Raw genomic sequence first — 27,311 nt, 5'->3', positions numbered from 1 at the left:
AAGGTTTAGGCTGTTTATTATTATTGTCTTAATTTAACAAGACAGAACAAAACACAAGTGCCATGAAAGAGAAACCTTTCACCACTCACATTTGTCACGGTAACCAGCATAGCACAAATGAGACTCTGTGTACATATATATTGTGTATTTAAAGAAACACAGGTAATGCCAAACTTCCATAGCACAAGGAACAATTTTGTGGCAGACTGTCAACAAGATTGTTGTTTTGGGTTTGTTGTTTCTTTTTAAACAATTTAAAAGCAATTCACTGATTACATAAGTTAAGTGAAACTTAGAATGAACAGACCTCACAGCAATTATATAGTTCACACTTGAAGATCAAGAACCAGTGGTCAGAGAGAGATTCTGAGTTTTGTTCTCAGTACATTCCACCATGAGGTCAATGCAATGGCATGATTGACATAAAAATTTACACCTAAATATATTCATTGTGTGCACGTGTATATGAGTGGGAAAAACACAGAACAAAGACAGGAGAATTGTTTCCATCATCCAAATTGCACAGAAAATATTAAAACAATTTACACATAAAACTTTCAGCACATATTGAAAAGGGAGAATCCCAAACTAACACCACTCCCTCTACACAGAGGTGAAACCATTTGCATTATTTAGAATAAATCCAGCCTGAACAAAAGGCCATATCCAAGGTCAGATGTAAACAACTTCACCAAGAAGGTACAGTTGGAATCCAGCATTGGAATCAAGTGAATTTTGTGAACAAAATTTGAATGCTAAATATTTTGTGCAAGAAAATCCTTTCAGTCTATGCTGAGTTAAAACATATCGTAACGTAGGTTAGAATTAATTCTCAAAATCTTTCTTTGCATCTTTCTCAACTTGGTAACAAATTGAGCACATGCAAAGTCATTTGAGTAAGATCACAGAGAGGCACGTTTTCATAAACCTTCACTATAATAAATAAGTTTCCTGTCCAGAAACAGAAGTCAAGGAATCAAAAGCAATGAGCTACATTTTCAGGCAATTTTTACCTCCTGATGTAAGCATTAACTCTGGAGGAGGTTCACTGAAGAATCCAGGCACCCTGCCAGCCCTTGAACTCTTTTCCAGTATCTTTCATCTGAACTATATGTGTGAAGTTACAAAAGATTGATCAGATTCTGCTCCATGGTACTACTGCATGAACACAACTGTGGCTGAAAAATTTCATTGAAAGCTACAAAGTATTTATGTTCATATAAAAAGAGAATGTAGGCAAAACGGTGTTTAAATTAATAAATAACGTTAAAATTACAGAAAACGAAGTGTTGCCACTAGCCCTTTCTAGAATAAAATTTAGAAGAAAAGTCCATTTAACTTTCAGTCCACCAGGAAATACATAGGAGTTCCATCAAAAAGCAGTGCTTTTTAAAATCTCTGGATTTTCTTCTTCCTCCTTGGAATCCCTTGTGCTACTAGATGGAGGCCTGTATTCTAATCTGGGGGTAGAAGAAAGAAAAAAAAACAAACTTTAAAAACAGTTGAGAAAACTTAGGAAAAAAAAAAAATCTGAGTCCTGTCTGATATTACAGCCTCCTAATTTTAATATCCTGTTGACTTCAGTTGAAAAGGTCCCTTTCTTACACCACATCTGTGCTCATGTGTCATCTTCAGTCAGAACCATGGCAAAAGGCCAAATGCTCTCAGTGCCTTTTAGATCAGCTGAACTAAACTGGAAGAGTTCAGCTCTTCCCCAGCACTCAGTAGCCTTTCAGGATCTACAACGTCCCCATACCTTGATAAAGCAAAAAACTTTTAAAATGCATTCCTCAGACGTACTTTTATTAAGCCATCAGAGTCACATGATAAATTTGGAGCTGAAAGATGTACACATGAACATTTGCACTTGAGAAGAGAGACTAAAGCTAAGCTTTTGTATTCTCAAGAGATACTATCTTTGCTGCCAAAATCAGCCTCTCCCTCTGACCACACCTAGGCAAACCCATTCCTCAGCTCAGGGAAATGTTAAGATCAGGTGGCACTTACCCTTTCACCCGCAGCATTTGATCAATGGTGTCAGGAAGAGGCATACCATAGCTTTCAGGCAGAAATAGTGTGAGAATTCCTGACAGCACAGTCAGGCTCCCCATCAGGATGTAAGGCAAGAATCGATCGTAGGCACCTAGTAAAACAGAAGGGAAAAAATAAAATAATAATAAAAAAACAGTATCAGCTCTAAGTCTCTGATAATTGCCCAGAGAAGCTGTGAATGCCCCATCCCTGAAGTGTTCAAGACCAGTTTGGACAGGGCTTGGGGCAACCTGGTCTAGTGGAAGGACCTCTCTCCATGGCAGGGAGGTGGAATGAGATGGTATTTAAGGTTCCTTCCAACCCAAACTATTCTGTGATTCTGTGGTAATGTTTGTACCAAGGTTTAGGGCTTTACCTGTTTAAGATTTGTGCTTTCAGTAAAAACAAAACCAACCAACCCCCATCACAGCCTGACATTCAAAGTGTATGTTGTAAATGTGGTTGTAGGAACTCAAGGGAGTGGGGATAAATAGCTGTCAGAGGTGTCCTTATCAAGGCAAGAGAATGGAGTCTCCAGAGCATCTCTCCAGCAGACCAGTTAACTCACCAAGGTAAACAAAGTAAGGTGAGAGGATGCTGCCCAGTCTGGAGGCCATGGAACTTGCTCCAACTCCCATGTTTCTTACTACTGTTGGGTAGAGCTCAGCCGTGTAAACATAAACCATTGAGAAGGCAGATGTGATTCCAAACTTCCCCAACATCACCAGGAAAATAGACAGCGCACGGATATCTGAAATCCAAACACAGTAAGGACTTTGGCTCTTACAATTTATTGTATCCCTTAACTCCTTTGTGTTTGTGTAACTCCTGCCTTATTAACTCCAACATCTGGTGTCTTTTTTCCCCTGTAAATATCCACAAACATAACCAAAATTCTTTTTTAATTTTTTCTTTTTAAAATTACTAGAAGTCAACATTTCCATTTTCTCTTGAGAACAGGGGTTCCTGCCAAGTGAAAAATGAGGAGAACAGAAACAGAACTGCTGAGATCTTCCCAAGTTTCAGGGGCCAGACCTCTGCTATTGCAAAAAATGCCATATATCCCTTTTTAATAAAGTGAACAAAGTAAAACATTTGAAACAAATAATTTTATTTTAGGTTCCCTAAAAACCTGGTTTTTTCATTAACATTCTTAGCTACATTCTTAGTTTCATTTGCACTCTTAGCTGTAATAATTTAATTTTAGGAAGTTGGGTTGACTTTAACTGGGACAGTTAAGATTTGAAAATCAAAACAGATCATATTGGTGTCCAACTGACTCAAAAAACAGGGGGAAAAACCACTAAACCTGAGAATGCAACACACATATTACCTGTATAAAATAAGCAAGACAGTTCTTGAACATTATCTTTTTTATATCTTTGATTTGTAAATGAGTTTGTAAAGGGGAGCAACAACACCTCCCCTTATATTTAATATCATTATCAGTAATGACTCCATAGCCCTATTAATCTAAATGGACTAAAGATACATATGGTTTGAGAGCCAATAAATGTTACTTGGCCCTCCTTTCCAGTAGCCACACATTATTTTAACTATCAACACTAATTCAGTACAAGCATCTCTGCTTATCAAAAAATACTTCTGCAATGACTCCATTGAAAGTAGCTCTTTAAACAAGCTCTACAGCCATCAATAGCTGTTTGGGAAGTGAGTTCTGCAGCCCTTGGTAACTTCCACTTACCAAATTCTGGTTGGTCTGGTCCTGGTTTTACACCTGGACCTTACCAGAACACCCTGCCAGAGATGTAGTTTAAAGGCAAATCTGGACTACATCTCTAATCCCAACAGATCACAAAGCCAATGACCCAGCTTTCAAACTGTATCTGAATGACATGCTGTGGCAGCTATGTGTGCAGCAGCACTGAGAGCCAAGGAAGAGGGGTAAAGACAGAACATGAGTGTCTATTTAGTCCCCTCAGGACACTTTTCCTCCACATCTGCCCCGTGCACAGTAGTGCACGTCACCTATCTTACATATGTGAGATCAACTAATGGTTCCATACGTGAAGGCACCAGCTGAATGAAGAGAAGAACACAGCCTCCCAAGAATAACGCAGCAGCCATTGAGTACCGTCGGGGGAGATTGCGAAGCAGCAGCCAGGAAATGATGTAGGCTGGGACTTCAATCACTGCTGAGAGGAAGCAGTTCACGTACACGTCTCCGTGCAAGTTAGGTGTGTCAAGAGAAAGTCCAAAATAGCCAACTGAGATTATCATCCTGAAAGAAACAATAGCAGGGTCAAACAAATCTATCTTCTTCCTCAGGTTGCCATGAACCTCTTCCACATTTCTGTCAAGCACGGAATAATAGAAATGGCTGTGTTAGGCAAATTCAGTATCTGGCAGACTTGTTCACCACTGAAGCAGATGAAGTGCTGACTTCAGAAACAGCAAGTTAACAATTAAACCATGCAGATGCTTTTGATCTTTCAGACTGCTCTTGATTTCAAACAAAAAAAATTATTACCCTGGGAGGAAAGTGATGATAATTCACACTGCAGTAATGCAGTAGTTGCCATTACTATAGTTTATAGCCTTAACCTGAAAATCTGAGATAATGAGCCTTACTGCTGCTGAGGCCTACAGCAGCTTTCCATTATATTTACCAGGGGGCTCTGGGTGGAGAGCATTGTTTCAGGGTCATTATTCTCCATGCTTTCTGTATAAAGTCAGGGAGTAGGAGTATGGCATCCTGGCAGGCCCAAACAGCCGGTGCTTTTCTCTGCCATGCTCCAAGCTGGCTGGGCAGCATCCAAATCACGTTGGCATGGCTGGGTGCCTGGGCTGGTCAGTGCATCAGGACAGAGCTTGGTGGCTTAATTTCCTGCCAGATGGCAGCTGGCTTTCATGTAATCCAGGGAAATACACAACTGTCCTGTTTTGTGAGATGCCGGGTAGAGAAGGTTAAGTTTTACCAACAAGTATAATATAGTAAATAAGGAAATAAAGGGCAGTGGATCAGGACATGTCCAGGTGCAATCATGAGGCACAGAACACTTGTCACTTCATCTCCACCAGCATCTACCTTATAATAGAACCTGGAATGAAATCACTGTACAGCACAAAGTGCACCACTGACAAAAGATTAGCTCTTCCTCTTCCTTACTGAACACTGGAAGAGTCTTCATGGTCCAGTTGCTTAAAATAAAGCTGCTTAGTGTATCTGGGAAGGTAAGAAGTGACACAGCTGAGAGTTGCCTCCTGCTGCTGTGGTGCCCCGCCCTAAGCCATTCTTCTCAGAAGTAGTTCTGCAGTGTTTTTCACAGCCTGTGCTCCTTGAAGTTATTTTTACATACAAACTGTAATGCTGGAACTCCCTTTTGGTAGCAGATTGCCTTAGATCGTTACATTGGCAAACTTTAATATAGTTAAACATTTTGTAGGAAAACTTCAGTGGTATTTGCACATCCTAGGGTGCCAAGAAGCCAAACTTCTTAATCCCTGGTGCAAACCCTGCAAAGGGAATAGTTCAACAGCCTGTTACTTAGTCAAAATTAACAATTCACTCAGTACTATGTAAAGGTGATATATTGCTATCTGCAACTATCCTCTTTAATAGTCCTTTTTTGTGAGAACTTTTAATTCATGATACAGAATATACTACCAGTATACCACGGGTTGGGAAGCCATGTGCTGTGAGGAAGCACAGGATATTGTATCTTCATATATTGGGAAATTAATTTAAAGGAGATTAGGTCAGTGACATACAAATTAGAATAGTTAAAAAATTGCCCAACCTCACCAAATGCTTTTCTGCAAGAGGAGGTAAGATTGTGCAAGTCAATTGAACCTTTTTGACTCTTCCTGCCTATCATAAAACTTGATTTTTGATGTGGTAAAAAGCCCTTCAGTATGGGTTACTGAATCCAGTAGAATGGATTACATACTGTCATTTCAGTGTTTCTCTCAGCTGTTTCATCCTACCAGAAATGATGCTCAAACAGGCTTTGCCTTTGATTTCTACAACCACACACACAAAACTGGCTGTGCCCAGGAGCTACTACCCCACATTGAGCAGATGAGGAGTAGAGCAGTCTCACTTCCAATCAAACATGAGAGTCAGTGACTGGACTTGAGCAGTAAGATATTATATAGACACCTTACTGAGATTTCTGCAAGGAACCAACATTACTCTTTTTTTTTGAGCTGGTTTGTTGTTTTGTGTTTTTTTGGCATAAATTCCCTTCTCAGTGTGTTTGTGGCCTTGTGCTTAGTGATGGTCCAGAGAATCTGGCTTAAATATAAGCCAAATCATCCTTTGACCTACGATGCCACATCATCTTGTATGTGCTGGCAGGTCAGTGGACTGATCTCTGAGGCTCTGCCTCACTAAGGCACAGGAACATTGTTTAAAAAGATAGCATACAGACTTAGCTGGCTCCCAAGCTCTTGAGAGACCCTCCTGGTTTGGTCACTAGGTACATGCACCAGTTAAACCTCACTTGGACAGCCTCTGGGAGCTTGTAAGTTACCCTCTCTTGTTTCTGGCTTTACTGAAATTTCTAGTAAAGGAAAATAACTACCATTTAATCAAATTGAGCATAAAGTATGGCTTCAGCTAGTGAAAATCAAGCTGAAGATGACAAGTAGACAGCAGGAAAATACAGAGAAATCTCAGATGAGAACTTAAAAGGCAGTATTATCCCTTTAAGAGCCAACACAAAAGAAATGGAAAGATTCTCCCCTAAGTCAGGCATCATGTTCAGATACCTGGGCAGAAGTTCTCTGACTGGGGATAGAGCATGACTCACTCCCCTAAGAAGACTTGGTTATAGTCACTTGGTTATCACTCCCCAAGGCCCATGATCAGGCAGCATTCCCACACATCCACTGCCAGCTGATCAGATTATTGCTCAGTTCAGGATAAGCCTGACCAAAAGGAGCACCAACCCAGATGTGTTTCTACACTGTCACCAAAATGAAGAACCTATGTAACCAAAATTTTGTTGTTTCAGCCAGCTAGTCATTGATTTTTGAGCTGGTTTTGTCTGTATCTCTTCAGAATGCCTTAGTATTTAAAGTTACATATTCCTGAATCACATTTGCTTACCAAAGAAGCACTGACATAATTGTGATAGTTAGGATATTTCGAGTTTTCATTAGATCCAAAATGGTGTATGTCTGTTGCTTCTGGGAATTCACATCTTGTAGCTGTAAAAGAGCAAACAACAAACAAAACATGGGAACTTTAACTTCCTGGAAAAATAATTATTATGAAACTAAGTCCTACCACCAACTCATACCTCAGTATTTTGATCTGCTGAATCAGGTGCCTGACTTCTAACAAAACATATGTAAGAGTCAACTGTTTGTGAAAGTAGAAGCTCCTCTCTGATTTAAAGTCACTTAAAATTTAGACTGAAATTCTTAACTCTCGTGACTCAAGGAAACTGCATAAAGCTGAGGGAATGTTTATGCTTGGTATCAGAAAGAGGTTCTTCACCCAGAGGGTGACTGGGCACTGGAACAGGCTCCCCAGGGAAGTGGCCACATCACCAAGCCTGATGGAGCCCAGGAAGCATTTGGATGATGCTCTCAGGCACATGGTGTGAATCTTGTGTCTTGTGCAGAGCCAGGAGTTGGACTAGATGATCTGTGTGGGTCCCTTCCAGCTCAGCACATTCTATGATTCTATTGTAATAATTTTCTTTGCCTGAGGCTTCACAAAACAAGTGCTTTTTGTTACTTCAATTATACAGCAACAGCATTAATTCACAATTTATATGTCAGTACTGAAAGGGTTCTTACATCCAGTTTTGAGCACTGCACCTGGAGAATCAGGCAAATAACTGCTCTCAGACTAGAAGAGAGAAACAAGGATGGTGAGACATTTGAAAAAAAGTAAAGGGTTTCTTTAGCCTAATGGACAGAATGTTGCCATTTGATTCAATAAACTGTATTATTAAGATAGTAACGAATGTTAATAGTTAGCATTAGTTGACATTAGTAGTAGTTATGCTAAGGCTTGGTAGGCCGCATGTAAACTGCAGATGAACTGTATAGCAGATATTGCAATGTAAGCAGTGTAGCTAGGAGATAATCTAAGGAATGTACCTTTTGGCAAAACTTGAAGGTCAAAGAGATAATTGTACCAAGTAGTGAAAGAAAGTAAGAAATTGTTATGATGAAGAAATCATGTAGAAAACATATAAAAACCCTGTGATTTTTCTGTGGAGTGGGGCTCTGTCTTTGGACGCTTGTCCACAGGCTCCCGGGCCCTCAATAAAGCACCGCATAAACGACTTCGGTTGTTTGTGTTTTCTTCGGATAGGGCAACAAGAAGACCAAGGACATCTTAAAAGACACAGAATAGCCTTCAAATACCAGGAAAAAAAGTGATAAACTGTCCCCTCCTACCACTGCAGACACACCAACAATTAACAAGAATTGCTACAATAAACTGCAGCAGGGCAGAGCTAGTAAATGACTACTCGAACTGGACCTAAGAGTAATGTATTTAAACTGAGACAAACTGGCTAATGAGCTAGTAATGCTAATGAAACCAGTGAAGGCTAATGAAGAATGCCCATCATTATCTAATCTGTTTTTGAGATTATCTCCTAAGTATATAAACAAAAAGACAACAAACTTCTCCTTTCCCCAATAAACTTTCCAGTCCCTCAACATAAAATCACTTCCATGTATAAATGCAAGGGTATTCATCCACAAAGTATGAGAACAAATTTTGTGCTTGGTAAGACTGTAAAAAAAAAATATTTTTTTTTTTATTAGGAGTTTATTTAGACTCCTAAAGAGGGGGACCAAGGGAAAGATTTTTCAAAATATGGAAAAGGTGATTTAAGAGGACAAATTCCATTGATTAAAACTATCTGATAAAGCAACCTGGAGTTTCTCTAACATCTGCAGTAACATGGAAATTCTTTCCAAGTGACTGTTGGTTCTGAAGATCCGGATAATGAAATAGCAGTTTGGTACACACCAAATTTCTGTGTACTTGCTTTCATAAATCCCATTTTCTACAAAAGGCAAACAGTCCTTTACCTTTGATAGCTTTCACTCTGCCTGAAGCCAAACTTGCATCACACAAACTGTAGTCACTTAACATCTCATAGCCCTTTCTCATAAATCACATGATCTTCCCACAATACCACTATTTGCTGCCAAGAAACAAGGAAAAAAAAAGAAAAAAAAAAAAAGGGAGAAGCAAGCAAACCATAAAACAAAACCAGGAAGAGAAGAATTCAGAGTCCGTTGATGAGAAAAAAGGGCCTTGTCTTTTAAGAGCTGGATAAGAAGACAACATAATCTTTACCAGGACAGGCTCGAACAAGAAGCTTTGAGAGAAGGGCAGGGAAACCAAAACGATGGTTTGAAATTAAACCTATCATCCAAACATTTCCATCCCCTCTTAACTAACCAGGCCCTACTTGTGCTACACAGCTGGTTTGTGATTCGTCACCTGCTGGACCTCAACTGCCTTGAAATTTCTGGAGTCAAAATTCTGCAGTTGATGCTCTCTAGTTGCACAGGTTTGAAGGACTCTCCAACCATAAGCTCAGGTGGCTCCTCCATCCCAAACACACATTCCAAATGCAGGAAGGCAAAGGCCAGCCAGATTTCTGAGAACCTCTCTGCAGCATAAACATGCTTCCTAAACTTTCAAGAGCTGTAAGCCTTCTGCTTTCCAGCTGTGCAGACACAAGGACAGCATAAACCACTGATGCAGAGGAGTTTTGCACAGGTTTTTGGCCACAATATTACTTTTGCCTTAGAAAGCAAAGAGAGGGGCAGGAGTTATGTGTGTTCATCAAGCTCATTTTCCTTTTATGGTCAGAAGGTATGTTTTTTTAAAGTTGATGTGCTAATGTCTGTAAATACACACCACATTCTCCAGCCTACTGTAACATCAGCATTTCCCCTTTTCCAGCATTTCCTGGGACAAAATCCCTACTCTTGCCCCTGCCTTCTGTTCCTTCATTATCCAACCCCATTCAGAGACAGCAAACACATCAGTGTTTCTAAGAACAAGAGAGAAGATTGCAGGAAAAGTGACCTTAGGCCAATGTTGGAGCCAGAGCTAATTTTCTGTTCTCCTGCTGCAGTGCTGGCAATAGGTGAGTTTTCATGGCTACAGCATGAGTAAGAAGAAGAAAAAGGAAAATACGTATTCTAACAAAGATCTGGAGGAAAAGGTTATCAGGAGGAGAGTGTCTTCTTGGCATTCTTACTCTGTTCCAGGAAGACCAGGATGTTTGCCCTACCATCTACTACTAAGTCTGGACTAACAGCTTTGTCTGCACCTCAGCTGACTTTAACACACAGGAGGAAGCTGTTTCAATCTTCAAGCAAACACCTACAGCTTAATGGCTTCCCATTCTCCTTAGCCAGAACAGAGGCATTGTAAAGCAAATGAGTATATTATACTCATTATATATATTATATGTATTTTCACTTAAATGACTGTATTGGTTTGGCATGGCCTGGTTTTTCATAGCAGGGGGGCTACAAAGATGTCTCCTGTGGGAAACTGCTGGAAACTTCCCACCATGTCCAGAAGAGCCAATCCTTGAATGGCTCTGAAGATAGACATGCTGCTGGCCAAGACTGGGGACAATGACAAAGGTTGGTAACACCTCTGTGATAACATATTTAAGAAAGAAATCAAAACAAAGTGGGGGACACACTATTTCTCTTCTAGCCTGAGAAGAGGAGAAGGTAAGAACATGTGAGGGAAACAACATGGCAACACCAGATCAGTGGAGGAGAGGAGGAGGTGCTTCAGGTGCTGGAGCCGAGATTCCTCTGCAGGCTGTGGTGAGACCATGGTAAAGCCATGGTGTGCCCCTGCAGCCCAGGGGTTCCATGGGGGATGCAGAGATCCATGCACAGATTGTGGGGATCCATGGGGGATGCAGAGATCCATGCACAGCCCGTGGGGATCCATGGGGGATACTGAGATCCATTTTCAGCCTGTGGGGATCCAGAAAATCCACCTGCAGCCTGTGGCAGAGGTGCCCATGCTGCAGCAGGTGGGTGCTGGAGGAGGCTGTGATCAGTGGAACACCCAGTGGAGAGAGGCTCCGTCGGTTCCAGGCCGGAGCAGCCGTCTGTGGAGGATGCACCCCGTGGAAAGAGAAACCCATGTCACAGCAGTTTTGGGAGGACTGTCTGCCCATGGTGGGAGTTCACATTTGCAGCAGCTGTGGAATGGCTGCTGCTTGTGAGAGTGGACTCACGCCACAGAAGTTCACAGAGAACTGTTTCCCATGGGAGGGACTCCATAGTCTCAGAGGGGAAGGACTCCTCTCCCAGAGCAGTGGAAGAAAATCTCGGTGATGAACTGACCAAAACCCCCACCCCTGTCTCCCTGCGCTGTTGGTGGGAAGGAGGGAGAAACTGGGGGATGGGAGAAAAGGTGTTTTAAGGGTTTATTTTACTTTTCATCATCCTCCTCTGACTCTGTTAGCAATAAATTTACCTTGCAACTTTAAGTTGAGCCTGTTTTGCCCTTGAAATATTTTTCCCAGTCTTTATCTCACTCACAAAACCTTCATTAATTTTTTTTCCCCTCTCTGCTGCTCAGCTGTAGCAGGAGAGGGTAAGCAACTCTCACGGGTGCCTGGCATTGGACCAATCTCAAACTGTGACAATGACAAGACACTGTCAATTGTCAACCAGCAACTGCCCAGACAGATTCTGGAGATCTATCAAGGAAGGTGCCCATTCTACTGGAATATACAGTTTGTCTGTCTTGACTTTCCAAATGCGTATGGAACTGCTTCTACACCTTAAGGGCACCCCTCAGCTCAGACAAAGGGAAGATTTCCAGAGAAAACAGGAGCATGTAGGAAGAAAGAGATGGGAAAGATAGCTGTCACTACTTCACCTGAAAGGGGCTCAAGTTTTGCTTTCCTTAACATGTATTAGACATTGAAGTTGAGCATGAACTAGAACAATAGTATTTCCAATGTCACTGGCCAGGATCAGCCCTGTGTTGGACTTAGACAGAGTTATAGACTGAATAAGCACAGAATCTGTTTGATGCAAATATTCGGATCACTAAGCAATAGGAACCTCAAATTCATTATCCTTCCCTGAAAAATAGAATTTAAAAGGAAAAAGGGTGGCTGTAAACTGGATGAAAAAGATGTTTTCATTAGAATGCATGTTGGCATTCCCATGGGAATGGGATCACAAAGACTTTGCAAATCTCAATGAAGGGAAAGGGTATTGTGCTTTTCATCAGAAAACTATGGTCTTTTACCCATTTGAGAAGCACATACTGCAGTGCAGGCATAACTCCATTCATCTGTATGGAATTAATTGCTTTACATAAAGTCCAGCAAATAACTGGACTGCTAAACAAGTCTTACCTCACTAGGGTCAAATATTACATCTGGGGCTGTAATGCCATTAGTTTTTGCAGCTTTTCGGATGATGTCTTCTGCTTCCTGAAACCTTCCCTGGGAGATCAACCACCGTGGAGACTCTGGAATGACCCTGCAGGGAAGGTTCAGAATAACAAACCTGCATTTCCATAGAAAGAACTGCTGAAGGGACCAACACATTCCTCCAGGCAAGAAGATCTGCAAACATGTCACATCTTGCAGAAATTAGTGCAGTGACAACAGAAATCAGATTTACAAGAGCAGACTAGTGTAAGGAACAAGACCAGATTAATATGACCTTATGGATTTCAGAAGTGCTGAAGGAATTAGCAGTGACTCAGAAAAAAGAGCAATCCAAACATTCCAAGTATGGGATTAATTTAAGAAATTCAGAAATGTGAACACAGAAGCAGCACACTGTAGGCTAAGAAGCATTTCCTTAGAGGCTAAAACATATAAAATTAGTAGCTGTAAATTCTGTGACAGAAAAGCAAGTCAGAAAGCAGAATCCCCGTCATTCGATTGCATAAGAACTGAGATGGAAGCACAAACACAACTGCTACTGTAAGTGAAGGAACACCACCATCTCGTGGACTATTTCAGCTTTACATGCCACTCAAAAGTAGTATTTTAACAACTACAGAAGAAAACACGGAAGTGCCACAACTGTGCAAGTACTGTTTTGTAGTTTGTCATAGAACAACCGGTTTTTCCCTCTGTCCTTAGTTCACACATACACTTAAAAGCCTGTGGATTTCAGTTGGTGCAGAAGGGTGAGTTTTACTGACTTTTTTATTTTGCTTTCTTTGCATGTGCAGGACTTAATTTTACAGAAGACTACAGAAAATGAAGACTAGGTTTTTTGGGCATCAGTCGGATCACACACAATGCCATGGACTGACAGCTAAACAACTGGGAGAGTAAAGGACACAACATCCATTCTTCACCTACCCATTCCTGAATTTCATGAGCTTCATCATCTTAAAAATCTGCAGACAGAACCTTCTAAAGTCTTGTAAGTTAGCTACTCACCACCAGAGCGGGATGAAGAGCAGCCCGGGCAGGGTCAGTGCCAACAGCAGCATCCGCCAGTCTCGGATGAAGAAAGCAAACAGAGGTAGCAACATGTAACCAACTGCATAAAAGATGCAAACACCCAGGGTGGAGAACAGCACACGGATTGATTTGCCAAGGATTTCTGTGCCTGTTCAAAACAGCAAAGGGAGTATTAGCATTTTAACTTAATAGTAGCCAAGTAACTTTATAAAAATGCCCCTAGCAATTTGCTTTGAAATGCACTGCACTGCAGAGTTGCAGGATATAGCACTCTGCTGTCTAGTTGGAGAGACACCACAGAGCTGCTTCATGCCATGATCCTGCACCAACAGAGGTAATTAATTATATGTGTAAAAGATGAGAACTGGGCAACACAGCATTTCAGTAGCTCAATATATAGGTCATATTTATGTAATGTTACCTTTTTAGAATCTCACATTTTACCTGACGAGCTGAAATCCCCAGACATTCTCAACAGTTAAATGTAGCTTGATCTCCAGAATCCTCTCCAGCTTATGAAGAGTGACCAGCTTCTTTAAAGAACAATTCAAAGGTGCCTAAACTAAGTTCCCAACCTGTATCACCTTCTAAAAGGCTATTTAGCCAAAAAACGTCATACTCTTTTGGGGTAGACATATGGAATTCGTGTTGGTCACAAAGATCAGGCTACTGTCAGGGGAATTAAATGCATGAACAGGGGCCAGTGCCCCCCTCTGAAATGTTTTAGGATGTGCAAATCAAGAGACAGAGAAAAAAAATACAATCTTTCTTGTTTCCATGGACATCAAAGATGCCAGCAGTTGCAACAGGCTGTGTGCAGTGAGGTTAACTAAGCACTGCTTTCACCCCTGATCTGGCCTTCCTTGGCTCAAAAGAATTTCTTGCCACCATTTGGTACTTTAGATAGTTGCTGTAAATAACATTAATAATTTATTTTTTTTAATCTCAGATTCATGAGGCAATTCACATTCCCATGATTAAATATGATCTAAGCTTGAAAGTATACAAAGAAAAAGTCATGACAACATTTAAATTTTTATTATAGGCTGTTTAAAAAAGACTTTATAAAAATTACCTATCTTGGTTCTTCTGCAACTTTTAAATTAAACAGGTATTTAGGCCCTGAAATGGACATCAGAAATCCCTGAAAAATTATGGAATCATGGAATGATTTGGGTTGGAAGGGACATTAAAGATCATCTAATTCCAATCCCCAAAAAATCATGTCTAACATGTATTATCTCTCCAACTAGAAGATGGACTTTATTTCAAATAGTCAGTTTCTGGGGTTTTGCCTCTTTTAGAATGGTCAGCCATAGAAATAGTTCAAATTGCACCTCTATCAGCTGGAAGCTTCCAAGGAGAAGAGAAGTTACTCATGCATGTTGAGGCCACACTCTTAACAGTGTTGCTTGGCAAAACAAATCAACCCTAAGTCAGTACTGAAAAGGAGCAGGAAAAGCACAAGATGAAAGGACACATGCAGTGACCAGCAGGACTTTCATACCAAGAACAAATGCTGCCACGTAGTTAGATATCTGTCCCATGCCAACCAGCACAAACAACACTGAAAACATCTCCCAGCTGGTAGAGAAGACCTGTATGAAACTGAAGCCAGTCTGCATTGCCAGAGTTGCAAACAGCACATTCTTCCTGCCAAACCTTCCATGGACAGATTAAAAAAAAGAAAGAGAAGGGGAAAAAAATATATGGTTAAACAACATCATTAATGAAATCTACAGAAAGAGAAAAATAAAATTACTTTTATGCATACTTAAGGAGATACAAAACTTCTGCAAAAAGCAGAGGTTCAGGAAATGTGACACAGGCACAACTATTCTAAACACATTAAAAACATCACTGGCCAAAGTCTGCTAGTTAAGTCATCTTTAAGTATGTGCTGGAACACTATTCATTTCTAACCCATAGGATGAGCAGTGAAACAAATCATCAGGAACAAGTTACTTAAAGTGCAAGAGTATCCAATGTCTCTCTTCCTCTAAGGAGGTCCATGACAGATCAACAAGTTAAAATAAGAAAAAGAAGAAAGGCTTCTGGAAGAGAGGTAAAACTCAGATTTGGAAGATGTAATTGCCAGTCAGTGATCCCATGTCGCAGTCTTCATTCCCTTTGGTTTAAAAAATGAACAAAATTTAGGGATTCTGTAACTCCTGATGAAGTATTAAAAAAACCCCAAAAACCAAAGAGAAATTAAACTAAACTCAACCCATCAAGCTGTTGTAGGAGTGTGCTGTTGTGCATGCTCAGTACAGCAGTCACTATAGCACATGATGTTCTGGCACAGACAGCCCCCACACTGCTGGGACAGAACTGAGTGCAGGTTTCACAACTCCAAAGTCTGAGTTGATCTGCAGGTCTACAGCTGGTGTTGTGGGCATCTGGTTGGCCACAATGCATGAAAAACAGACTGATACTTGAAATCCCCAAATATTTGGTCAGCCTTCGTGTCTCAGGCTCATTGCAGGCAGCAGAACACTGAAGGCAGCCACACTGGAGCATTCTCCTCATGGAGAGAAGGAGCTCTTGACTATGAGCTTGCTGTTCTTCAGTGGCTACAAGTAACTGGATGGGCTGCATGGATGGCCTCCTCACCTGCATCTGGGGAGGACCTGCGCTACCATGGGAAGGAGCTGCAGGAGACTGCCAGGAGTGTGAAGGTAGGAAGTTCATGGATTCTGGCACCAGAATAGTTCCTGCTTCACCTGCTGGGTGACACAGGAGACACTCAGGATCCTTGTAGGAGACAAGGAGCTCTCTGGAAGAAAGCACCTGAACCTTCTAAAGCAGCAGCATCAGGAAAAGGTGGTGAGAGACTCCCCCATAGGGAAGAGGGGAATCACCCCTCACATGGGAGGGCAGCAGGAAGGCCTGGAGCTCTGCCTGGGGATGAGTGACAAGCCAGCTGAGATCATGGGCTGGCTTTAGAAGAGAGGCCTCCATGGGTGGTGGATGTCTGCTGCAGACACCTCTCAGAAAAAACCCCAGGGTCTGCTGCAGAGCACCACAGGAAACCTCCTCGTGTCCAAAAGCATTGGCCATCATTAAGGGCCTTGAACACTCATGCTGGAGGACAAAAAACCCAGGAGGTTTCTGGAGCTCATTAGTGATGATTTCCTAACACAGATGGCTGAGGAGCTGACAAAGGGAGACACTGCTGGAACTCACTCTTGCCAACATGGGTGAGCTGACCGGGGGTGTGAAGGCTGGCAGGAGCTGCTGGCTGTGCCCTGGTAAAGAGCAGGATTGTGAGGGGAGGAACAAGGCAGAAGGCAGGACCACAGAGAGAGCAAACACTGGCCTGCACAGGGATGTTTTTTGGAAAAAAACCCATGGTATACAGCTTTGAAGAGAAGTACAGGAGGTCTGGTTAATTTCTAAAGATCACTGTCTCTAAGCTCAAGATTGGTCCAACCTGATAGGCAGGAAACTATGGAAAGGCCCTAAATGATGCCACAAGATCTGTGGCATAGAGATTATGTTTCAATGAAACAGAAACTTTGCAAGTACCAGCAAATTAGAGAACCACATATCGTTCTCAGGGAATCAGGAAGACAGCACACAATGCATTGCACAGCAAATCCCAGGGAGAGAATCAGAAAAACTGAACTTCACAACATACAAACAACTGCTGGCATCACAAAAATTAATGGTGTCTTCCTTTTTTTTTTTTAATGTTTGTACTCTTAACAAGAAAGTTGTGCTTCTCTGGAGTACAGCTGAACAGCATTTATGCTTCCACAAATACAGATCATTGGACTTAAATGCTGTATTTGACAAGCAGCTATAGCTGTTTATAAAAAGAAAAATCACAGTTTGGCCTAAAGGAAAAAAAAAAGGAAAACAAGCCTCAGGGCTCATTCTGAACATAGTCCAAAATAAATAGAAGAGAATGTCATTGATCAGATGTTTCCAGACAAAACTTATCTCCTACACCTGTTTTCTGGCATAACAAACCAGTTTGCTTCAGAGTGATTTCATTGCAAGAACAAATAGATGTAGGTAACACCTACTAACAATCTTTATAACATTCTGTTCTAGTTCAGTGCATTTCTCTACACACTCTGTAAACACTCAGGTTAGACAGTCACAGAACAAAGACATGTTAGTAGTCGCAGAAACACACCAGTAGGAAAGCTGATATGTAAGAAATGCCCACAAATGAGCATCAAAGAGACAGCAGCTCCACTGTATATACTTTACTTGTCTGAGAGCTGTCCTGAGATGAAAGATCCCAGCAGGACACCCACAAAGAACAGGGAGGTGCTCAGGGGTCCCTTCCAGTCGTTGGCACATACGAGATTCCACTGCAGGGAGAGAGAATTGGAAAGTCTTTTAATAAACAGGATTCCCCCCCCCGCCCCACTCCAAAACTCTGCTGAGCTGGGTTTGGAAGGAGTGAGAACAGAATTACAGAATAGTTTGGGCTTTAAGGGGCCTTAAGGACCATCTCATTCCAACCCCCTGCCATGGGTAGGGACACATTCCACTATCCCAGGTTGCTCCAAACCCCATCCAGCCTGGCCTTGGACACTTCCAGGGATGGGGCAGCCACAGCTTCTCTGGGCAACCTGTGCCAGGGCCTCATCACTCCCATAGGGAAGAGTTTCTTCCTAATATCCAATATAACCCAACCCTCTGACAGTATGAAGCCATTCCCCCTTGTCTTGTCAATGCATGACCTTGTAAATAGTTCCCAAACCTGATTTCCCTGCATATAGTAATGTTTCCCATTAAAAATTCACATTCCTAATTTAAGAAAAACTGAACTATGGTAATAACAACATAGAAAGAAAAAGCCTCTTTATTACATTTTAATATGGTTTTGAGAGACAGGAGACTGCTCATTCTTTGCTGGGAATCTAACTATAACCTCAGTTACAATCTTTGAAATACAAATTGAAATATACACCTAACAAACAAAGGTTTCCAAAAATAAAACAAAAATGGGGAATAAAAGAAAATATTTATTAAATAAAGTCCTCAGTAGTTTTCAAGATTCTACCCAGTTCAGTCAGATGTTTTTTGAAATAGCACTGGTGTTATATTTCCATCTATATAAACAACTATTATTAAAAGACTCCTAGTTCTAGTTTGGTTATCTGGGGGAAAAATGTGTGTAAATATTAGAAGAAAGGACAAAACCCAGCAGGGATCCCTCATCCCCTCCTTCAGAGCTATGTCATAACTGGAGGACATAAAACCAGTTTCCCAGAGCTCTCCCAGTACCTCCTGCCAGAGGGCAGGTGCTACAGCTCTGCAGGAGAGGAATTGGGAGGCAACGGATACTTCTGTTGTGAGACAAAACCCTCCTAAAGCTAGTTATTTCAAACAGCTCCCTCAAGACCCCTTCTGATGTTTTAGCAATGGAAAATTTTAGGTTTTAATCTGTATTAAAAAGGCTGAAATGAAAATATTCACCCTGACCTGAATAATTAATCCTCCTTGTCCCCCGTTAGAAATAATTCAGTATATTTTTTTCAATTCATTGAAGGGAACACTCTTCAATGCTTTCATCTGCTCCACAATAAACACACAGCAGTTGCACATGGGAATGCTGGTGTTTCACTGTCTGCCAGCCCCATCTCCTCAGCACTAAGCCTCTGACTCCAGGAATCTCACAGCCATCAGTCTGTTAACAGTCATGCAACAACTACATCTAATCCATGTTTTAAGGCTGGAGGATCACTTAAAACTATGCACAGAATGAACAGCCTCAGCAATGGCCTTCCACTGCCAGATTCTTGTGTCAAAATGCAACTGAGCCATTGCTTATTTCATGGAATAGCACCCAGTTTTGAATTAGAACTGTGAACTGTTCCAGGGATGAATTACAGTCATTCACACAGGCTACACTCTCATGAGCTGTCTAGCTGCCAGTCCTTACATTATCTTATAATAATTATTATTTTTAAGGCCAATATGCACATTTTTCCAATTTGTAACTGTATTCAGGTAATTTCATAACCTCTCCATTAATAAATCTGTTCATGGTTTTATGCCTGAAAAATCTCTTCTTCTAACAGGTTTCATAACCCTCAACATTTCCTCCCCAGGCCTTTCCATTCACAGCACCTGAAGCTCAGGTACCAGCAGTCCAGGCAGTGCTCCAGCACATCCCACCAACACCATCAATTAGGCATCATTACAGAATGATGTTTGAACTTCAGCCACAAACATAAGCAGATATTAACCTACAGCAACAAAAAAGAAGCACTTGTTTTAAAAGATGATAAATAATGGAGGTGACTAACATTAATGAAGAGTTGGGTGAGAGCTGAACCTGGATCACATAGGCTTTCTAATGTGTTAACAAATGTACCCCACTCACTGTAAGGAACTGAACTTACTATAGTTACCAACATCATTTAGATCATGAACTATAATTAACATTTATAGTTAAATCTGTATTATTCAACAAAAGTTATACTACATTATAGGTTAAAGAAAGCTTGAGCCTTTTTGTCATGACCACAGAAGCTAAGCCAGCTAGGAAGCTTCAGTAAAATATACCTGGCAACTTGGAAATACCAGCAAATGACTGTTATCTTATTTATAATTTATACAGGCCAAAGGTTTCAGTGGTTATCGTATGCCTTTATATGATAACATCTACCAGAGAAACAAACACCAAAAATACAAATCCTGCTGTTATAATGACTTACCTACTTACAAAAAGTTACCTTTGTATCAACTACTGCAGTCAGACATCCTCAATAACAGAACTAAAATCCATCTTGGTGATTATCTGTCATTACTAAACAGGTCATTGCTTTCCAGCTGAGCACCTGTGCCTGTGAATCCACCATCCTTTCACTGTCCTGCATCCTGCCCTTTGGCACAATGCTTGCACATCACCTGGATCTCCAGACACTGGCATGTTTGTGTCCTATAACAAACATTTTCTTCAGATCACTGAGGTGGAGACCTTTCTTGGAAAAGTTCATGGTATTAAAATGTTTAGCACAGCTCTGCCAAAACTTTCTTGCACTGGGCATTCAAATGTGGCAATGATTACCAGCTTGTTTATCTGGCCTCTCTGTTGAAGCACAGTGAGGAGCTGTCATGCTGAAGACCACTTGAACCAGGCATCAAAGTGAATTTCAACATCAAATTTCCAAAGTAGGACTACCTTGGTTGTACAATACCAGTTATTTACAGACTCCACAGAGAGCACAACAATTAGAACAAAGGGATTTTAAGGTCCGTTACCCTTTGCCCCAGTAAATAAATGTCAGTCTTCAACTTATTGGCACACCTATAAGGTCTATTATATTGCTTGACAGTGATGATAGCATCATCCTTCCAGAATCATTTTGCAACCATACCCTTCCCTTCACATTGTCCAAGAAGAAGTCACCAAGGCACCACTGCTCGATCATCATGGCAAAGAGCAAGTGTCCCAGGAGTAGTTACTAATTAAACCCTGCTGCTGGCAGTGCTGTTTGGACACAGCATACCGTGACCTAGTGCTCTAAAATCATGTGCTATTTTCACTTCTTGGTATCTTCTGAACTAGCCTGCTAGCCATAACAGCCTTTGCCCCAGTGAACAAGATAAGATTAACCTCAGCAAGGTATCAGGGCTTCAAACAGGAGAAAAACATTTCCGCTCTGTTTTCAAAGAGCATCTGCTGATGTTGTGAAGCTTCAAGCTGCTCAGCACTGGTACCCAATGGAAAAGAGCATTCTTGATCTATTTTGTTATAACTTTAGGACATACTCTTTCGCAGTTTAAACTTGTCTTCTAGATGTCTTTTGATTTTTCTACTTCCCAGGAAATTCATCAGGTTGGGGTGATGTCTGCCAGTAGCCTCACACCCAGCAGAAATGATCACTTGTGTGCTGGATTTGAGGTGTGCTTATGCACCTCTGTAAGCAGATCCTTGGCTGATACCAGTCACTGGTGAGGACAGCTGGGAAGAGGGGATGGGGAAAAGAGGACAGGCTATGGAGATGGCCAGGAATGTGGACAGCTTGGGTTAGAAGGCAGGAGGACCAAAAAGGAGAGGGACTGAAGCAGTTACTTCTCAAGCACAGGTTTGGGGCCCAAGTATTAAACAGTCCCAGGCACTTACAGTCATCACTTACACACCCCTCTAGGAGAGCACTTTCCAAATTCTGCTTATTCTCTTACATGCCAGCTGCCTGGAACCACGTTTCCAAATTCCTTGCTAAAAAGGCAAGCCCAGTGACACAACTGAGAAGAATAAAAACTCTATAAACTACTCCATCAGATCTCCCTCCCACAAACTCAAGACTCTTCCCTAATGCCATTACAAGAGCCCTAAACAAAGCTGGACTGTGACAAATACAAAGTTTCAAAAGCCTCACCTGGTTATACTCCTGTCCTACAAGGAAAAGCCTTATAGGCAAAACAATTTTTTATACCTACAAGATACTGTGTCTTCCCATTCCTTTATTTTTTTAAACTTTTTTCCTGCCTTGCTGAGACTCACATATCTTATTGAAACATTAAGTGGCTAGTTCCATGTATTCATATTTTCTTTTTAAAAATCAACATGTTATCAAGACTTTTAGAAGCTAGGCCAGTACCCTGTATTCCCTCCTTCCAATTGCTTCTCTCAGCAAGCAGAGGCAGGTTCTTCAAAAAATCTCAGTCTCACAATCAAGTACTGACAACCTTTGACTCTGAATCTGACTTTGTTTATATCCTTAGAAGTATTTTCTGCTTACTTGAGAGCTGTGTTATTTATATAACACTCACATATAAACATTGTTTCCTTTAAAAACACATTTGTACATTCCAAATACTTAGAAGGTCTAGATGTTACATTGAAACTTATTATCTAAAGCAAACAGAAGTATGGGTCTACAAAATACACATTCTGTTTAATTTTCCCTCCTCTAGTTGTTTTACATTTTTACAGAGATAAAACTTGCACGGAACAGGAACAAAATTGCCAAATATTTTACAATTCCAGTGTAGAAACTGAACTGTTCCACATACATCACATTTTTGAGATGGCTGGGAAAAAAGGAAACACGGCACTGCCATCACCTGAGGTAAATTTGAATTTAAAAGTAAAGGTGACATAAAAGGAATTTTACCTTGCCACTAACTGTCCACAGTGCCTCTAAAAGAGCACTGTTTCCATTTAACAATATCAACTGCAGGCCTATTATTCTTTAACAATACTAATCTTACTTTATGTTGCGATGTAAGAAATACCTGTACTTTGTATAGTTCAGAACACTACTGCATAATGCGCTTTTTAAATCACACCTTGAAAAACCCAGCATTTTACAAATACTTTTGTATATCTGTAAGACATTTGTATTTACTTATTAAATGAAAACCAGACTTTCTTTTCCTCCTTCTGACAAGACTAGTAATACTAAGCTTTTGCAAAGCTTCAAACAGCTTTTTCAGCTTCCAGGGCTGCAAAGTTATGAAATTGAACTTCAGCCACAAAGATAAGCAGATATTAACCTACAGCAATAAAAAAGAAGCACCTGTTTTAAAAGATGATAAATAATGGAGGTGACTAACGTTAATGAAGGGCTGGGTGAGAGCTGAACCTGGATGACATAGGGTTGATTTACAATTCAGCTGCTGGCTCCATTCCTGCAACACCCTGGTCTAGTGCAAGGTGTTCCTGCCCATGCCAGGGGGGTTGGAAGTAGGTGATCCTTAAGGTCCCTCCCAAACCAAACCATTCCATGATTCTATGACTCTATAAATTACAACGTCTAGCATAAGCCTGTGTTTTTATTTTGGCAAAGTGAAAAAATACATCCCTCTGCCTTCCACTATCAAAATCTCTGGATAACCAGCTGTGTCACAGAGCCCATGTGTCCTCCACATGTCACTGCTGCAGTCTCCCCTTGCTTCCTGAAGTTCTGGCATAATCCACTCATCTCCAGGGTCTGTGGACTGACAGCACAGCAAGGCACTTGAATCCCCTAGGGTGTAGAGAATGGAAACCTCTGGGCCCTTGTGTCTGCCCAGAACTTTCTTTCTCTGAACACCCATACAGGATGGAGCCCCAGCCCTGCACTAAGCCTCCAGACACCTGGCAATTCCCACCATGTGCATCCTTCCTCTGCAAAAGCCAACAGTCCCTAAAGTTTGCCAATAGCAAAACAGACACAAACTATGCAAATCTGGCATATATCAACTGCACTGATTTCAGACTGATGAACAATACAACACCTTTTTAGAAGCTGAGGATGAATAAGTGTATCCAAAATTCAACATCTGTTTATGGTTCACTGTTTAAGAATTACTCTTGTGTGAACTAAAATGTTCTGACTGATGTATCATTTAACACCTCATTATATCATATTTCTAGTGCACTCATGCCCTTAACTCCACTGCCCAATTCTACTCCTGGTTATTCTGTATAGCCCCATAACAGCCATGACTGGCAGAAGTTAATATTTTCCCTTTTTTACTCCTGGTTTAGTCCTTTTACTACTATGTAGGAACTTTTACTACTCCTACGTTCATTTTTACAAGACTTATGGAGGAATTAGAATGACACAGTTGGCTTCTTGAGCCAAAATAAAGCCCTTCTTATACCCTGAGGTCCAGCATTCCAAAAACTAAAAGGGATTTTGTTACACCGGGGCTGCAGACTGGCTAGTAACAACCTTAATACTACAGACTGGCTAGTAACAACCTTCTGTTGTTAGTCTGTGAGAAAAGAAAGTCTCTCTTCAAGCGGGAGAAAACTGAATGTTTTAAGTCTCCCCTGAAAAGCAGAACCATAAACAAAGTTTCTCTAAAGACATGAGAGATTCAGCAAAAACCTTTCTTCAAATATAAAATCCCCCTTCCCCCTCACAGTGTCAGCTATGGAAATCTGGGACAAAGGTCCTCATGATTATTCAACAAGTTAGAGATATGCAACTAAACACAAGATTAGTTAATCATAAAAGCAGTACCACGAAGCCAAGAAATTAAACAAGTTAAACACTGCAAACCTGTAAGTATGTGAAAGGCCACAGCTCTTGCAAAACTCCCTCAGAAGCATTAATATTAGAAGAGAAAAAAATACTGCCTCAGTGCATGATGCCTGGGCAGACAAACATTGCCTCCCATGGACACGGGACATCTGCCAAGTCACACAGACAATGAGCCAAGGCTGTGGAGTCTCAGCACTATGTGAGCAGCTCCCTTTCCTTATGGATTGTAAAACTCCTGGATGATACTCCAGTAGATCAAGACATTTTAATTAACATCAAGCCAAAGCTGAGTGAAGCTCTAAAGACAAAGCACCACATAAAAGCAAGGATAACAATCATAGCACAGCACTCAGAACAACATCTGTGTGTCTGCTTGTGAAAGAGGCCTGCCCAAGAAGATGCCAACTGCCTCACACCGCCCTGAGAGTACTCAGCCTTTCACAACACTGCACTCAGCACAGGAGCAGAGAAATTCCAAGCAGCTTTCCTCTCGAGGAAGACAGCAATTCTTTAGGAACAGATGAGGCAATGCCTTGTGCCACTTGTCAGAATCATTCAAACTCTCAACAGTTTCCAGCAACTTCAGTGTCCCCATTTCCAATCCCCCCTTGTGCTGCCATGGCTCCTCATCCATGTTTCCCAAGTCACTTTAGTGCTCTGTACCGAGATCAGCATATGGTCATTTAGTACTCACACCCACCACTATCCAAACACTGATCACAACCCAATTTGCAAAGCAAGAAATCATGCCAATTCTTTATGGAGCTCGAGTTCCATAAAACTCATGTCCAGGCAATGGGACTGTACGAACTTTGTAAGCCTTCTGAAAAAGGGCTATACTTGTATTGAAATTCAAGTATTCCTCAAATGTACTTCTCCAAATCCATTTCCTTGCTTCTTAAGTCAACCTGCTTCTGTGGGTCTGGAGAGCTTTCTTCTGAAACCACAGTGACAATCAGCACAGCTTCATCTTTGGTTGGTTGCCCACACCCCAGACTTGATTCAAGCAGTGTACCTGCACAGACGAAAACATGACCTGTCCCAGCAGGTGAACACGGGGCAAAGTTCACGGTCCTTTGAATAAAGCATCAAATCAGGACTCCCCAACCTGAGCATCTTGCACAACTCAGGATGACTCTAAACAGTGAGAGTGGTGACACATCGGCACAGGCTGCCCTGAGAAGTTATGAATGCCCTATCCGTACAAGTGTTCAAGGCAAGGTTGGGCAGGGCTTGGAACAACCCACTCTAGGAGGTGTTCCTGCCCATGCCAGGGGCTTGGAACCAGATGTTCCTTAAGGCCCCTTCCAACCCAAATCACTGTGATTCTATGAGTTCTATCATCTTTCTTCTTTTAAAGAAAGAAAACAAACACTGTTGATCTCTAGAGTTAAGACATCTCTGTCACAACAAGCAAGCTGAACCCAGTGCTCCAGTCCCTTGCATAGTTACCTGATGAAACAAGAAGCATTTGCAGAGTTTCCTGTGTAAGTTAACAGGTTGCACTTGGAAGTTCATTAAAGAAACAAAGTATGTTAAGGGATTGGAATGGACCTTAAAGACCATCTAGTCCCTGGCAAGGACTAGACCAGGTTGTTTAAGGCCTTGACCACTGAGGATCCACAGCCTCTCTGGGAAACCTGTTCCAGCGTCTCACCACCCTCACTATAAAAATTTCCTTCCTCGTTCTAATGCAAATGAAAGTGAACAGAAGACTTCAAAATGAACTCGGCATGGCAGGTTTACCAGCGGATCAATGTGCCGGCAGAAACCCCAGAACGCGGCGGAGCTGCACGGGTACTGTGATAACCCCTCCGGTTCTCCCCGGGGCTGCCCGAGAGTTCCCTCCCGCTGCCCCGGCCGCGCACCTCGGTGACGATGGTGGAGCGATAGACATCGCGGCTGTACTCCCAGCCGTCCAGGCACGGCTCCTGCTCCAGCGCCTCCAGCTCCACATCGGAGCCGGGTCGCAGCCCCAGCGCCGAGAAGTTGGCGAGCGCGGCCAGGCGGTAGCGGCGGCAGCGGCTCGGCGCCTCCTGCCCGCCCCGCAGCTCCAGCGGGATGCTGGCGTTGCGCCACTCGCCGCTCAGGTTGGCCCCGCGGGGAACGACGCACCGGTGCTCGGGCGTGCCGGCCAGGAACACGATGGAGAGGCCGTTGAAGCCATTGGGAATAATGCTGGCGCTGAGCAAAAAGAAGACGAGGCGCTGGAAGCGTCCCCATTCGCCCAGGAAGGCGGTGGCCGCGTCGTAGTCGCGCATGGCGCGGCCGAGCTGCGGCGGCCGGCACCCGCGGCTCAGTGTGGCGCGGGCAGGAAGCGGCCGGCCCGAGCCGCCGCGGAGCCCAGCGCCATGGGCCGGCCTGGGGGTGGGGTTTGCAAGCGGAGGCCGCGCAGGTGGGGCGGCCCGGCGGAGGCGGGCCCGCTGCGCTCCGCCCGGGGACGCGGCGGGGGCTCGGCCGGGCCGGGGCGGGTCGAGTGCGGCTGTGTCACACACGGGCTGCGGTAGGCGGCTCCGGAGCCTGCCCGCTCCGGCGGCTGCTCCCGGGCCTCGACGCGGGCTCCGCTCCGGGCAAGCCGCGCCAAGGCCTGGGGCCGCTTTCCAGCTTCGCCCGGCCAGGCCTGAGGGACAGGTCCCCTGCCCTTCGTGACTTGTGGTCGGGAACGGCCACTATTACAGGCGTCGGATCTCGTATTTACTGCACAAAGAATTCAAAAACCAGGCTGGAGGTGAGTTATAGGTAATGAGGTTGGAAAGGACCTCGCAGATCATCGTGTCCGACCTATGACCGAATAGCGTCTTGTAATCTCCATCGTGTCACAGAGTGCCAAGTCCAGTCTTTCCTTAAACACCTCCAGGGACAGTGATTCCAACACCTCCCTGGGCAGGGCATTCCCACCGAA

At 42.5% G+C, this 27,311-nt stretch overlaps 1 protein-coding gene across 1 annotated transcript; it reads right to left on the bottom strand.

Annotated features, from left to right (window-relative positions):
• Positions 1–26,779, bottom strand: LOC131583854 (organic cation/carnitine transporter 2-like). The gene is made up of 10 exons (XM_058848378.1): positions 26,278–26,779; positions 17,682–17,785; positions 14,968–15,122; positions 13,437–13,608; positions 12,390–12,516; positions 7,106–7,206; positions 4,059–4,273; positions 2,600–2,782; positions 2,008–2,143; positions 1–1,460 (listed from the first exon to the last, which is right to left on the bottom strand). The coding sequence occupies exons 1-10, from the start codon at positions 26,668–26,670 to the stop codon at positions 1,373–1,375; spliced, it is 1,674 nt and encodes a 557-aa protein (XP_058704361.1). The 5' UTR covers positions 26,671–26,779; the 3' UTR covers positions 1–1,372.
• Between the last annotated feature and the right edge of the window lie 532 nt (positions 26,780–27,311).

Source organism: Poecile atricapillus, chromosome 13 (assembly GCF_030490865.1).
Source record: "Poecile atricapillus isolate bPoeAtr1 chromosome 13, bPoeAtr1.hap1, whole genome shotgun sequence".
Lineage (NCBI taxonomy): Eukaryota > Metazoa > Chordata > Aves > Passeriformes > Paridae > Poecile > Poecile atricapillus.
The sequence above is the reverse complement of the archived record's forward strand: the minus strand, read 5'-3'. Positions and strand labels throughout refer to the sequence as shown.